The sequence below is a fragment of the Somniosus microcephalus genome, chromosome 22, assembly GCF_052327205.1.
Source record: "Somniosus microcephalus isolate GS21.2 chromosome 22, FLI_Smic_1.0, whole genome shotgun sequence".
Lineage (NCBI taxonomy): Eukaryota > Metazoa > Chordata > Chondrichthyes > Squaliformes > Somniosidae > Somniosus > Somniosus microcephalus.
In genome coordinates this window covers 56,401,883-56,416,023 of record NC_141008.1, presented here as the reverse complement: position 1 = coordinate 56,416,023, position 14,141 = coordinate 56,401,883, and the positions used below count along the sequence as shown (strand labels likewise).

General features: G+C 41.0%; 1 protein-coding gene across 8 annotated transcripts in view; it reads left to right on the top strand.

Annotated features, from left to right (window-relative positions):
* The window catches only part of nf1a (neurofibromin 1a), a 301,749-nt gene that overhangs the window by 122,139 nt on the left and 165,469 nt on the right, over positions 1–14,141 (top strand). For 6 of the 8 annotated variants that reach the window (XM_085964799.1, XM_085964798.1, XM_085964804.1 and 3 more), the window contains 2 exons: positions 1,671–1,806; positions 11,877–11,942. In XM_085964799.1, the coding sequence (XP_085820925.1) occupies positions 1,671–1,806; positions 11,877–11,942 (202 nt within the window). The remainder of the gene's footprint in view (positions 1–1,670; positions 1,807–11,876; positions 11,943–14,141) is intronic. The other 2 variants (XM_085964806.1, XM_085964803.1) reach the window with 1 other exon arrangement.

Genomic DNA, 14,141 nt, shown 5'->3' with positions numbered 1-14,141 from the left:
CAGATATCTGCAGACCAACATTCATCCACATGTGAATCCCTCCTCTCCATTTAAATCAAATCACCGGTGAACCCAGATATTTGCAGACCAACATTCGTCCACATGTGAATCCCTTCTCTCCATTTAAATCAAATCACGCCCTGCCTTCGATCTATTTTCTTTCCAGTTTTGAAGAAGGGTTCGACCCGAAACGTCAACTCAAATTTCTCTCCACGGATGTTGCCTGACCTGCTGAGTTTTTCCAGCATTTTCTGTTATTTCGGATTTCCAACATCTGCAGTATTTTGCTATCCCCTTAAGAATCTTATCTTTGTAGTGCCATGATCAATATACTGTACTAATATTATTATGGGTTGTATTGGTTGCATATGTACCCATAGTTCTTGACATTTTGAGTTTCTCATCTCCGGCTATTGCAGAACAGAATCTGGGTGCTTCCTTGGTGAGGAAGAGTGATTTACCCAGCTGTCTCGGCCTTTTTGTTCCGTTTTCTTCCTCTTGCTGTCTCTTGATGTCATACACTTCCACAAGTGCTGGTCGTTCCCTAGTACCTTGCTTAAGTGGCCATTCTTTACATGTGAGCCTAAATTGCGAGCTTTGGCAGGATGTTTTGACCATAGAAAACATCACAGTTAAGCCCAATTCTGTTCTCACCTGGCCTCCAAGTATGTGCTTTATGGTAGAGGTTGCTGGTTAGCGACCAGGGACTGGAGCCCTGCATGATGCTAATGTGTTTTCTCCCTTCTTGGCCCAGGAGTACACAGGCTAATGATCGCAACCTGTTGTTGTCCCAGCTAAGAGAAATTAATTCATTGCAGACCTGAGATTAAACCTTTGACATTCCTGGTCTGTGTAGCTCGGTGCACCACTCAGAGTAGTGCGCTTAACACCAAGCACTTGGGCCTTCCAATGGTAGTCAGTTTATGCCTGCCCTCACAGCTGAAGAATGGTCGATAGAGCAAGTGGAGGACCGAAAATGGGGGTGGGGGGGACAGAGGAAAACAAAGTTTTTTTCATGTACATGGGAGAGTCAAGGCCAAGTGAAGTCTTCAGGTAAATGCAGGGTTAGAGGATTTGGGGCAATCATTGGACCAAGGTGGAGGAAGGAACTGGGAAACTACCTTGGGTGGAGGGGTAATGAAGAGAGCAAGAAAATCACTGAGTTTGGGGGGGCGGGGGGTAAACAAGAGTTTATGAAAGTATCACATGGGGGTGAGGAAGATGTACTGGCTCTGAATTTTGAACCTTTTATAGGCCCTCAATTTGACAAGGCCCCAATGAAGAGGATCCAATTTTTTTTATTTTTTTATAAATGGTCAAGAGGTATGTCTATCTGTACCGGTGCCGATTTCAACAGGACACTGTTTAATTTTCTGCATAGACCTCAATGTCCTCCAGACTGGAGATGAGACAATATGATGTTAGCTCACTAACATTAAAAGCTCTGATCACAATGTCACCTGCAGATTTAACATGTTTGGCAGGTAAATGTGGATACTTTCAAATGAAACCAGCCATGGAGAGCGGCTGACACGGGTATGGAATGCAGTGACTCACCTGATTTCAGTACATAATAGATGAATGTGCAAAAACTAGTAATTCTGTGTGTTTTATGTGGGGGGGGTTTTTGGCATCCAAATAAGAATGATCATGTGAATACTGCTCCACAGGTTAGAACCAACGGAAAGCCTGGATGAAAATCAACGGAACCTACTGCAAATGACAGAGAGATTTTTCCATGCAATTATTAATTCCTCATCTGAGTTTCCCCCACAGCTGAGAAGTGTCTGCCATTGCTTGTATCAGGTATGCTGGCTTGGGGTAATGGGAATTGCAAAGGGAGCTTACAAAGTTGATACTGGTGACTCGAACCAGTGTTGGGAAATTAGATAGAGGCCATTGTGGGTCATTGAAGTAGAAACCGTTGGGCCCTGGGGTAAATTATTTTTGATGGGAGAATGGAATGGGATTTATATATTTTTTTTTTAAAAAGCAACGGAGTAATTGATGCAACAAATTTGAAGTGCAACTGTTTTGTCACAATACGAGCTGTATTGTTAAGTGCTTAATTTTCTTTATATGACAACTGAGTCTCACAGCAGTTTGTTTGCTTTGCCATCCTTTAAACCTGCTGTTAGCTGATTACTTCGAAGACGGATTTATATGACTGGACACTGACCAAGAGACCAATATCACAATGTATCAGCTTAATCCAGGCTGACCTCCAAAGCAAGCAAGGATCATTTACAAATGATGCCAGGTGTTATGTTTCCTCAAATATTTATTCTGAATACTAGGAAATTCTTATGGCGTTTTCCCATGATCAGTTCATGAATATAAGTTTTTTGTTTAATATACCAAATGGTGACTAAGTTGGGAGAAAGACTTCAGAAACTGGCTGCAGAGAGCCACCTGATAGCCAGAGTCTGCGACTATATCGTGACAGTTGACATCGCCAAATTGAATTGAAAATATTGGCCTAGTAATTTCCCTAATAATGGTAAATGTTGACACACAAGCATGACCAAAAATTGTGACAGCAGGAAGCAAGGCTTGTGGGCATGAAGTGTGTGCCTACGCAAGATTTTTTTAATCATATAAAAACATTATATGAAGTCAACTGCTGCTGTTTCAACAGCTTTATTTCTGAAGTAAAAAGGCACTGAAGAATAGAAATGAAAGTAGCACAACAAACACTGAACCGTGAAAGAGAAGGGATCCAACGGGGGAGGGGGGGAATGGGGGCGTAAGGAGTGGATGGAGAAGGGGCGGTAAGGGAAGATGAAGAAAAGAGTCGCAGGTCATATATTTCAAGGGTTTTAAGGATCGGTTGTGAAGCTTGGTTTAATATTCACGTAATGTATTAAGGCCACAGTTAGCAGGAAAGTCTCCATCTGCCTTTAAAATGAGTAAATGATAGTTATGATTTTTTTTAAACGGATGTGCTCATTCTACTTTTCGTAGAATTGTAGAATGCTATAGCGCAGAAAGAGGCTATTCGGCACATCGTGCCTGTACTGGCTCTTGGATAGAGTCCCATTCCGCTGCTCTTTCACTGTAGTCCTGTAAGTTTTCCCTCTTCAAGTATCCAATTCCTTTTGAAAGTTATTATTGAATCTGCTTCCATCACCCTTTCATGCAGCGCATTCCAGATTACAACAACTGGCTGTGTTTAAAAAATAAATAAATAAATAAATAAATAATAATTCTCCTCGCCACTCCTCTGGTTCTTTTGCCAATTACCTTTTAATCTGTCCTCTGGTTACTGACTCTTCTGCCACAGGAAAAAGTTTCTCCTTATTTACTCTTATCAAAACCCTTGATGAATGCTTATGGTTGTGAGCTATGTGGTTAAGAGCTTGTGTATATAGTCCACTTCCCAGGTCATGAGTTTCATCAATTAAGAATGATCTTGGTGCCCATACAGGAATTAAGCCCACTGTTGCATTTAAACAACATTTTTCTTCAATTTTCTCTTCTCAAGTTGATGACCAATGCGAGGATATTGTTTTATTGCACGGTTATGCCCCAGTGCATCCCCCAAGGGGCCATTTTTTTGCACCAGTGTGAGCAGGCTGTTAACTTTTGAGGGATTCGCATGCAAGCCAGATCCTGTCCTCACCCAAGATCTACCTACGTGCACTTTGCAACTGGGGTCACAGTATAATGTTTGAGTGGGTACGTTGACTTGATTGCTTCCTCCCCTCCCATGAAGTCTGAGGTCAGTTGTGGCATTTACAAAGCGCCCACAGTTTACATTAAGATGCCGTGTTCGCAATCTTTTTGTGGCTGTCACGCAGACCCAAATAAGTGAGCACAAAGCACTCTTACCAAAGAGAAGAGAACTAGTCTATGAAATAATCACAATAATTAAAGAAGCACGCACCATGAAATTGCTTTCACCATTGAGGTTTTAATACTTTTTAAGTACCAAGTTAATTTTTTACCAAATTCAGGAACATTTGTTAAATTTTTGTTCCACTGTTGCACAGTAATTTGTACCAGTTTGGAAATGGGTTTAATTTTTTGCATTTTCTAACCCTCTGCTCAGCTTCTGCAGATTCCTGCAGCAGATATACCTTGCAAAGAGAAAACTTGGGATCAAACCCTGGTTTAGTGGACATCTTGAGTTCCACAGGAAGGAATATCTGTCTCTTTACAGAGTGCACCTGGAAGATATCTCATTATTTCTTCTAGTGCAACAAAGATCTGGGGATATGTGGCATAATTTTGCTTTCCCTTGTAAAGGAGATCACTTTTTTCCCCCAGTTTCTTTTGCATGCTTCTGCTGGAGGACTGACACGAGTTTGTTCAATCGGATGAATCACTGATAAATATTTCTGTTCACTTCATAGAAGTGCTGAGTCCCCTCATTATTTTTCGTTCAATAATCCTAATGACTCCGATATATGTTTGTTTTAATTTGGGTAAACACACTTGCCGTGCCCTAAGTGACTCCCTTGGGATTTTTATTTGTGTCAATCCTGAGTTGTATTTAAAGGTATGCTGAATTTGTGTGCATCTATATTCAGTTTATTTCACTTAAAAGGGATTGACCATGACCTTCCTGTAGTTTTCCAGACTTAATGCCTTTCTAATACCTGCTCATCACCTGCTGTATCTTTGCACAATGCAAGGTTAGAAAATATCAACTTGGTTACAGGATGCAGGTGTTTTTGCAAAACCGATGAGTAAAGTGTTTATCTGGTAACTTTATCCTATTGTCTTGCTAAATCTTAACATCCATTATTGTACTCTCCTCAGTAATATAATCTTGTCTGACACAAAAATAGGTTCTTGACTGGACATTAAGCGAATATACTGTTCATTTAGTTGAAAAAAACACAATCGGCTGTGTTGTGGGTGTTTAATTATTTGAGGTTGTTATTGTTTTATAGGGTAGGGTGGGACCAGCATTTACCTTTGGTGGGGTCACCTACAGTAACTGTTGTAGCTGGTTCTAAAACTGAAATGAAACTCTCACTTGAATAATTTGTCAGTTATTGAGCAGAGAATGGGAGTATAAAGAAAAATCTTGTTTTCTCAAAAGAATGGCTGTAATGTGTAGATAAGTATGAATTCTGATGGAGGTCATTTTATGCCACTTGTTGATTACTGCTGAAACTACAATAATGGTCTGGCATTGTAAACTCACCTACGCTATCAGTTTAGTTCTGTTTCGCATGCACTTTTTCTTTTTGTTTTAAATATTTATCTTCTCGATTATAAAAAAAATCCCATCGATATTAAGTATAGTGATTTACTGGAAGCAACATGACAAGCCAAAAGTGTACTGGGAATTTTTCCCTGTCAGTGATTTTGTTTTTGCATATTCACTAAAACAAGCATGCTGCTGATTTAAAACGGATTTGGAGATTGTATCTCATTGTTGGTAGCTCTTAAAAATTCCTCATCTATTGATTTAAAAAAAAATAACATGGGAGAGAGTTTAATTAATGTACACAGTGGAAATGACTAGCCGATTGGAACAGTCAGTGTGAATGACAGATTCAGATCCCTTGTACTGTTGAGCTTAGTAACTCCTCCATGTTACTTGCGTCTAACACGTTCAAAATATCAGTGAGAGATCGTGGAAAAGCTGAAGTGATTAAGTTTCCTTTTATGAATTATATTAAAGATGGCTTAAATGTTTTTGTATAATCAATAATAGCCAGCGTCAGCTGTTAGTTGTCTGGCAGGGAATTTTTTGGGTAAAGGGTATTCGAGCTAGAAGTCTGACTGCCTATATTGCAATGGGGAACATTTTCTTCTTCTGTCATCTGTGGTTCTTAGCCACAATAGCGAAAAAGGAAATCCTTTTTTCACATTTATAATTACTCCAATGCAGTTTTACTTGAATCCCTTGAGCTTTAACATCCCTTGAGCTTTAACATCCCTTGAGCTTTAACACTTAGCGGAAAGTAAGTGTTTTAAATGGAACACACAATTTTCTTCCGTAGAAAGACTGAAGGAGGCAAAAGTTAAATGTGTAATGTACCAACTGTTTGTATCTCGTTCAAGCAGCTAACCTCATGCCTCTATTATTCATAACTCAAGGTGGCAGCTTGAATTACACATCCTCTAATCCAGCTGTCCACTTAACTAAAGAATTGTCCTAGCCCAGCAGTATAACAATAACTATCTCCTCTCTTGGCTGACCTGATGACCTACAAGTGACAAATTTAGCAAGTGGGCAGCTTTACAGTGGACCTATTTATTGCAGTGCACTGTTGGCCAGGACATAAAAGGTTAATAATGATTTCAATTAGTAAACAAAAATAAGCAAGTGTTTTAATCACCAGACAAATGGATTAAAAATGTCTGGTGATGTTAGACAGATGGACACGTTTATTTCTGTTTTTTTTTATTCTGAATGTGTACGTCACTAGTAAGGCTGGCATTTATTGACCATCCCTGCTTGCCCTCGAAGGTGGTGGTGGGCCACCACCTTGAACAGCTGCAGATAATGGTTTGATACGATTGAGTGGCTTGCTTGGCCACCTCAGAGGGCAGTTAGGAGTCAACCATGTTGGTGTGGGACTGCAGACACATAGGGTAGAGACTGAGTAAGGACGGAGGGTTTCCTTCCCTAAAGGGCATTAGTGAATTGGTTGGGTTTTTAACAGCAATTCGACAGCTTCATGGTCGCTGCACCCCAGCATTTGCAGTGGAAGTTCCCAAAGTGTGGATATTGTAAAACTGGCAACTCCACCAGCATCTAAACCAGAAAGGGGACATTTCCAAGCAAAATATACCAGAAGGCAACATAAATTTTGTTTATAAAATCAACTTTATAATGCTCATTACTGTCTTGCTGACCAGTTGACAGTCTATCACTATTTACCTTGTTAGAACACTTCATAATCTTGGAGAACTCTGTCAGTTCACCCCTTAACCTCCTTGGGTCTAACATAAAAAAATAGTGTTAACTTCTCAAGTCTTTCTTCAAAGTAACCTGTTATCCCTGTAAACATCCCAGTGAATCTACACTCTAAATTTTCCATTGCTTCTGTATTCTTCCTATAGTAGGGTGTCCAAAACTGTACAGTGTCCCAACTGTGGCCTAAGATCTTATACAAGCTCAACACTAGCTCCTTGCTTTTGTACTCCATGCCTGTAGATACAAAATGAAAAATTTAATTTGCCGTATGACAGTTGGTGCGATGGTTCCTACACGAGGGCCTCCCTTCCTTTTTTCTCTCCTTTTCTCTCTCGTCCCCACCCCCAAACCAATATGTACTTTATGTTCCAATGGTGTGTGGACTTTTTAGGGTCATCTTTATTCTTCAAATGATTTGCATCAACCATGATTCCATCCATCTTCCTCTGCAGAGGTATAGTTTTGGGAGGGTGTTTACTAACCTAAAGGTCAGAATGACTTGGGACAGTGGGGCTAATCCTGGGGTGTTATCTGATGCAGAGTAAGAGGCCATGTGCAGCACTATGTAGCTGCACTATTGTGTTGTGGTTGTCCCCCCCAATTCCTTAAGTCTATGGTGTGTGGAGGTTGCATCTCATTTGAAGAACGATGAAGATGTGTAATCTATCTGCATCAAACGTTGTGTACTGACCGACAAGGCTCCTTATAGGAAACTCTCGTATCCCAGAAAGCTTGTATTCAAATGATGGGATGATCTGGTACAATCTTGCTCCTTATTCCTCTTCCCATTACAGTTTTTCAGCTTGCTATGTTTATTTCTTGTAACTGTGGCTTCTCACTGGCTCTACCTACTTGCATAATTTTTTGTGCTTCTGTGCAACATGAATGGGGTTTTCCCGCATTCCCTAGTGTTGGTGAAACAGCTCTATAACCTTACAAAGTGGGTTCGCAAGTGCCGAGGAGCATGACTGGGCCTCGCCTCCAATTCCGTAACTGACTTTATTGCCTAAAGTGAAAAGGCACACTGGGAAATGGACAAAATGAGTGCGAAGGTGGGTATGGGGGAGAGAGGAGGTGCAGAAAGGGAGCAAAGAATCCAGAAAAATGGGTACAGCCTAGAAAAAGCAGCAGAACAAAACACTTGATAGAGGTGAAGAGGAGCAGAAATGTTGAAGACTGAAGGACGGAGTTCCTGGTGAGAACTTTGGAGGCCAATTCTGCAGCAGCATTGTGGACAACAGAGGAAAAAAGCCTTCATTTATTGGGCTACCATTGAATCCAGATCCCAGAGATGAGAAGATCGTGTTCAAATCCACTCTCTGCCACAGTTTCCAACAACTTGTCATTTCTGACAGATTACTGTGTTTTCACTCTTCGCTTCCGTCAGCAGATAGTATAATTTCTTGGGTATATTCGCGATTGCTTTTTCACTTGACTCATTCCAAACTGTGTTTCTGATGGTAAATTCTCCTGATTTACTGATTATTTTTTTTTGGTAATCGGATCAAAACTTTCAGGACATATTCTAAGTAGAAAAGGAATTATTTTGATTGCTGTTTGGTAAGCATCATCTTTTCTAAACCAGGCTCTCCAACTGCCACCCCCCCCTCCCCAAAAACTAAAGTAATCCTTTGTTTCTTCAGGACACCGACCGGACTTTTCGTGTGTTTCTGTTGCATTAAGATATTATACTGCAGCTGAGGTCAATATAGCTGCAGTATGGGCTACAGGCAGTCCTGTTTATACTGCACGCCTGGCAGTGCTAGTCTGTTTCTCAGGAGAGAAGAGTAAAAATGTGTTAGCGAGTGCAGATGGCCATGTCTGCACTCTCTCTCTTGAAACATAGAAGATAGGAGCAGGAGTAGGCCATTCGGCCTCTCGAGCCTGTTGCACCATTTAATGAGATCATGGCTGATCATCCAAATTCAGTACCCTGTCCCTGCTTTCTCCCCATATCCCTTTAGCCTTAAGAAATATATCTAACTCCTTCTTGAATATATTTAATGAATTGGCCTCAACTGCCTTGTGTGGTAGAGAATTCCACAAGTTCACCACTCTCTGGGTGAAGAAATTCCTCCTCATCTCTGTCCTAAATGGCTTACCCCTTATCCTTAGACTGTGACCCCTGGTTCTGGACTCCCCTGCCATCGGGAACATCCTTCCTGCATCTAGTCCTGTTAGAATTTTATAAGTTTCAATGAGATCCCCTGTCATTCTTCTAAACTCTAGCGAATATAAGCTCGTTGCACTTCCCCTTTTCCCAATCTATTGCCGTTCAGATAATCTGTCTTCCTGTTTTTGCCACTGAAGTGGATAACCTCGCATTTATCCACATTGGGCAGATGCATGGCAAATGCAGTATAATCAACCAACCTGTCCAAATCATACTGGAGTTTCTCTACATCCTCCTTGCAGCACACACGCCCACCCAGCTTTGTGTCGTCTGCAAACTTGGAGATATTACATCTAGTTCCCTCATCTAAATCATTTATATTTATATTGTGAATAGCTGGGGTCCTAGCACCAATCCCTGCGGTACCCCACTAGTCACTGCCTGCCACTCGGAAAAAGACCCGTTTATTCCAACTCTTTGCTTCCTGTCTGCCAACCAGTTCTCCATCCAAGACCGTACCTTACCCCCAATCCCATGTGCTTCAACTTTACACGCTAATGTCTTACGCGGTACCTTATCAAAAGCCTTCTGAAAGTCCAAATACACCACATCCACTGGTTCCCCCTTATCTATTCTACCAGTTACATCCTCAAAAAATTCCAGTAGATTTGTCAAGCAAGATTTACCTTCTGTAAATCCATGTTGACTTTGTCCGATCCTGTCACTGTTTTCCAAGTGCTCTGCTATTACATCTTTTATAATGGACTCTAGCATTTTCTCCACTACCGATCTATAATAGCCCGTTTTCTCTCTACCACTTTTTTAAATAGTGGGGTTACATTTGATTTAAATGAAGTCGAGGTAGGTTTAGAAGAGTACTCGGGAGGCCCAAACACATGCGCTTTTTGAACCCGATTTGAGATTACACTGGAGTTGCACTTCATACTTTTTTTTTTTACTCGTGGGATGTGGGCGTCGCTGGCAAAGCCAGCATTTATTGCCCATCCCTTATTGCCCTTGAGAAGGTGGTGGTGAGCCCCCTTCTTGAACCACTGCAGTCCTTGTAGTGACGGTACTCCTTGGTGTGCATAAGCCCTCGTGGGGGCGGGACGAAGGGTAGTGGTGGTGGGGTTCACGCTGCTTCTCTCCAGTTAGGTCGTGTAAATCTGGATTTAAACTGCAACTGCTGCTGCAGAAATCGCTTTGCTGCAGTAATAAAGTTGTAGCTTGAAACCCTGGATCCACAGAGGATATGTTGACGTAAAGATGATCCCGTTTCACAAAACCTTTCTCCACAATCGTGAGCTTCTAAAGATTGTTGAGTTGTCTGGAGGAGCTGCCAAATGGAGACCATGGAATTCTCCACAAGGCAGGAGGGAAGGTGAACTTGGCAGGTGAGTGACCCTTTAGAATGTGCTAATGCAGATCTGGTCAGCTGCTTTACAGGGTGACGTGTGGCAGAAGCCTGGGAGTGGGTTAGCTTTCCTCTCTCTTTAGGTTGGCGTGTGGTGGTGAATGAGCGGGGAGCTTCCTCGGTGGCATAGATAAACTTTGTTTTGGAATTGGAGAGAGATGCGACTGTCTGGCAGATTTTGGTGCTTTTCAAATGCAGCTGGGTAAAGTGGACGGAATTTGGTCTTTAATCTCCGCTGTTCGTTAAATATGGAACATTGTGGTGCTTTAATCTGTTTTACTGGCTGAAACTTTTGGAAGTAAGGATAGCTTCTCTTGATCAATGGATGATCTCTGTTCTCCATGGTCCTGTATAACTGCTGCTGTTGAGAGTTTTGTTCAATAATCCTGCATGCTACTGACTGGAAAGCTTCTTCATTCTTGTTTGCTTTGTTACCAACGCATGCCTCTATTTAAGGTGTTTGGGCTAGCAAAACAAAATGCATTTTGGGGAATGGGACTTTCCTTATTGCCCCATGTCAAAATGTATATTTTATGTACGTACTCCTGGAGGGTGACAGTGTTCACATTAACAGCCAATTGGGATGTCGCAATGGATTTAAATTATCACGATATGTCTGATATTAAATGTCTCTATACTTATAATGCAGAATAATCTCAATTGTATATGGTTTTGTTCTTCCTGGAAACGTGACCACCCGAATGAAGGTTTAAAAAGCCTTCATTATTGCTCTCTCGTCACCTTTGTCTTGATCAAGCATTTTGCCAGGTTATCGTGGTTGATTTAGCTTAAAGCTCTTGTTCAGAGGAAGAGGGAAATGGATGATTGACAGATTATGCGTCCTGTTGCATTGATCCATCACAGCATTGTGATCTCTCTATTCGCATGTTAGCAATGTGATGTCCCTTTTCACAAATATCGGCTGTGGCAAAGCCCCGGGCTTCGCTTTCCAACCGTCCACCAATATCCTATAATATGCTGTTGATCGGGAAAAGCGCTTTCAGTGACGACCATAGTGTTGTATTGTTCTACACGCTATCTAAACATTAGTGACATAATCCTAATTAATTTTGGTCACAGGACAAAAACTGGGGGGAAAAAAATTCTGTTGAATATCGAGCCAGAAATAGTAGACTGATTGAAAGCAGTTGTATCTGTGTTTATACCTTGTGGAAAAATGGTTTGATATGGAAAATAAACTGCACATTTCTCTCCAGGCAGAGTTAAATATCCTTTTTTTTTTTTAAGTGAAGGTTTAAAAATAATTAGCGTATTACATCCTTGGCTGAAAACCCAAACTATTGTACCAGATTAGTTTTTATTTGTCCTTTTGCATTTTTAATTAAAATTGAGAGTTTAATATTCATTGTATATTTTTTTGCTGTGCAGTTGTATGTAGAAGCCAACAATGTGTTTTTGTTGTGTGAAGTTGGTACTGTGACTTGTTTGTGCTCATCTCTGTTCTGTAGGCTACTTGCCACTCTCTACTGACTAAATCTACAGTAAAAGAAAAAAAGGAAAACATGAAAAAATCAGTAAGTTCAGTGACCTTTTTTGCAATTTTGTATCACCCTTTCTTTCAAAGCAAATTCTTAAAACCTTGTGCTTTTTTTTTTCTAAAAACCACTTTGCCTTCAGCCTTTTTGATCTTCACTTTGGAATCATTCTACTAATTCTGGCAAAAAATAGCTTTCATTCCAATTAACCCTATTATTTTTAATTTAGATTCTAAATCTGTGTACAGTATAATTTGGGTTTCAGAAGCGGGTTGAATTGATGTCCTGGTTTAAGATGTGCTGCCTGAGACTTGCCACTCCTGTACAGTATATTTTAAAGCTCGAATTGTTTAAGGCTTAAAAACATTCACGCTTCATTACATCCTACTTGGAACTTTGATCAACTCGGTGGTTGCATGCAAGGTTAATGTTAGATTGCTGTCAGCGAGTTATAAGGCATTAATTCAAGCAGTAGGATTTTAAATGTCCTAAGAAGTGAGACAGACAATTCAATTATTCGATCCTTCTGACTGAATTACAGCTTTGAACTCATTGAAAGCTGGCTGGTGTACACAGTGTAAATCCTCTGGGCAAAAACCTCCTGACTGGTAGCACTGGGTGAAGAACTCTAGTTTGGGACAGTGATCCTGTTTCTGAATGACTTCACCAGTATGGATGGTGAAGGTGTATGATGATGTGCCATGGGTTGTGGTACTCTAAGCAGCACAGGGTTTTAAAGTGTGCAGTACAGGAAACTTTGTACTATCCAGCACCGACAGGACCGAGCTGTTGCCGTTCCCTCAAAACTGCCGGACACTCCAGCGTTAATGTTGAAGCATACGGAGCTTTTCATCTCCGTATCTGACAACAAACACTGTTGCTTAGCAACAGCTTCTAAACAGTCGGCCCGTACCTTGGCAGCGTCTCTGTAGCTTAGCAACAGCTTAAGAGAGACTTTCCAGAGCCTGACTGTTGGGGAAAAAAAAGCCACGAGAAGAGAAAAAAAGCCACAAGAAGAAAAAAAACCTAACAAAACGGCTCCTGATTTTTGCCGGTGGCTCGAGCTTGCCGGACACTTAGCCTCCGGATAACACAAAGTTTCCTGTATATGGATTTTGATTTTTTTTGCTCACCTGAGCTAATCTTTTGGCATCACAGACGACCTGCAGCTTGCCCTGATCTTTGAACAGACGTGCAACGATTTTGCCTTTATCCTTTAGAATTGTACCAGCCAATGATGTTATCTAACTTGGCAAAAAAAGTAATTGAATCATTGCACGTACAGTATTCTGAAGGATCCAAAAAGCTTTTTGGGGTGGCTGTTCTCAAAAGAGATATAGTTGAAGTTACTTGGTACAGCTTTGAAGAAGCGCAGGTGAAATAGCATACTATATCTGCCAAAAATGTAACTCTCTGCTCATAGTGACTAACACCACTGCTTTGTATAAATCCGACACGATATCCCACCAGTGGCAGCTAACCTTACAGTTATCTGTTATGTATAAATTGGGTGCACTTTTCACTTAACTTTCCGGTATGCATGTGCTGCTTTGGCGTTCTCGTGGACCAGTCAGCAGAACGTCATTCCAGTTGATGTTGATCTTTCAGCCACAATTAACCTGTGGCTTGAGATAGTGGGGCCAGTCTCTGGGCAGGGCTGAAGATTCTATCACTTGGCTTATTGTGACAGAATGCTCTGTCAAAATGTTAGCTCTTTAAGCCAGATGGAAAGCAAATCTGTCCAGCTGACGGGGCCACCAGTGTTTACATGAATACAGTTAGATATTTAATGTTGCACATTGTCATATTTTTGTGGTGAAATGTTGGGGGTGGGGTGGGGGGGTGCATGTTTCAGTTAATCAGGGCAAACTGACAGTACATCACTTGCAAATATTTTTGGTGTAACTTTTTTTCTTTTTTAAAGAAAGTGTTTCATAAAACTGAATAGATTGGGATATTGCTTCCTAGTTCTACAGCAAGTGAATTCTTTCTTTTTTAGTGTGGTTTGCTGAGCCAGAACTAGGTGCAAACGACAGGAGGGTGTATCATTTGGCTAAAAAAATGTCACATGAACATTAATATAAAGTGGTGGCAACAGCTTTGAAGGGTTCTTGCTTAGTGCACCTATTAAAAGGACATGTCCTACGTATTTTAATATTCATGATCTGAACGTCACGGGCAAGACTAGTTTATTGAGCATTCCTAGTTGCCCGAGAAGATGGTGGGCCGTTATCTTAA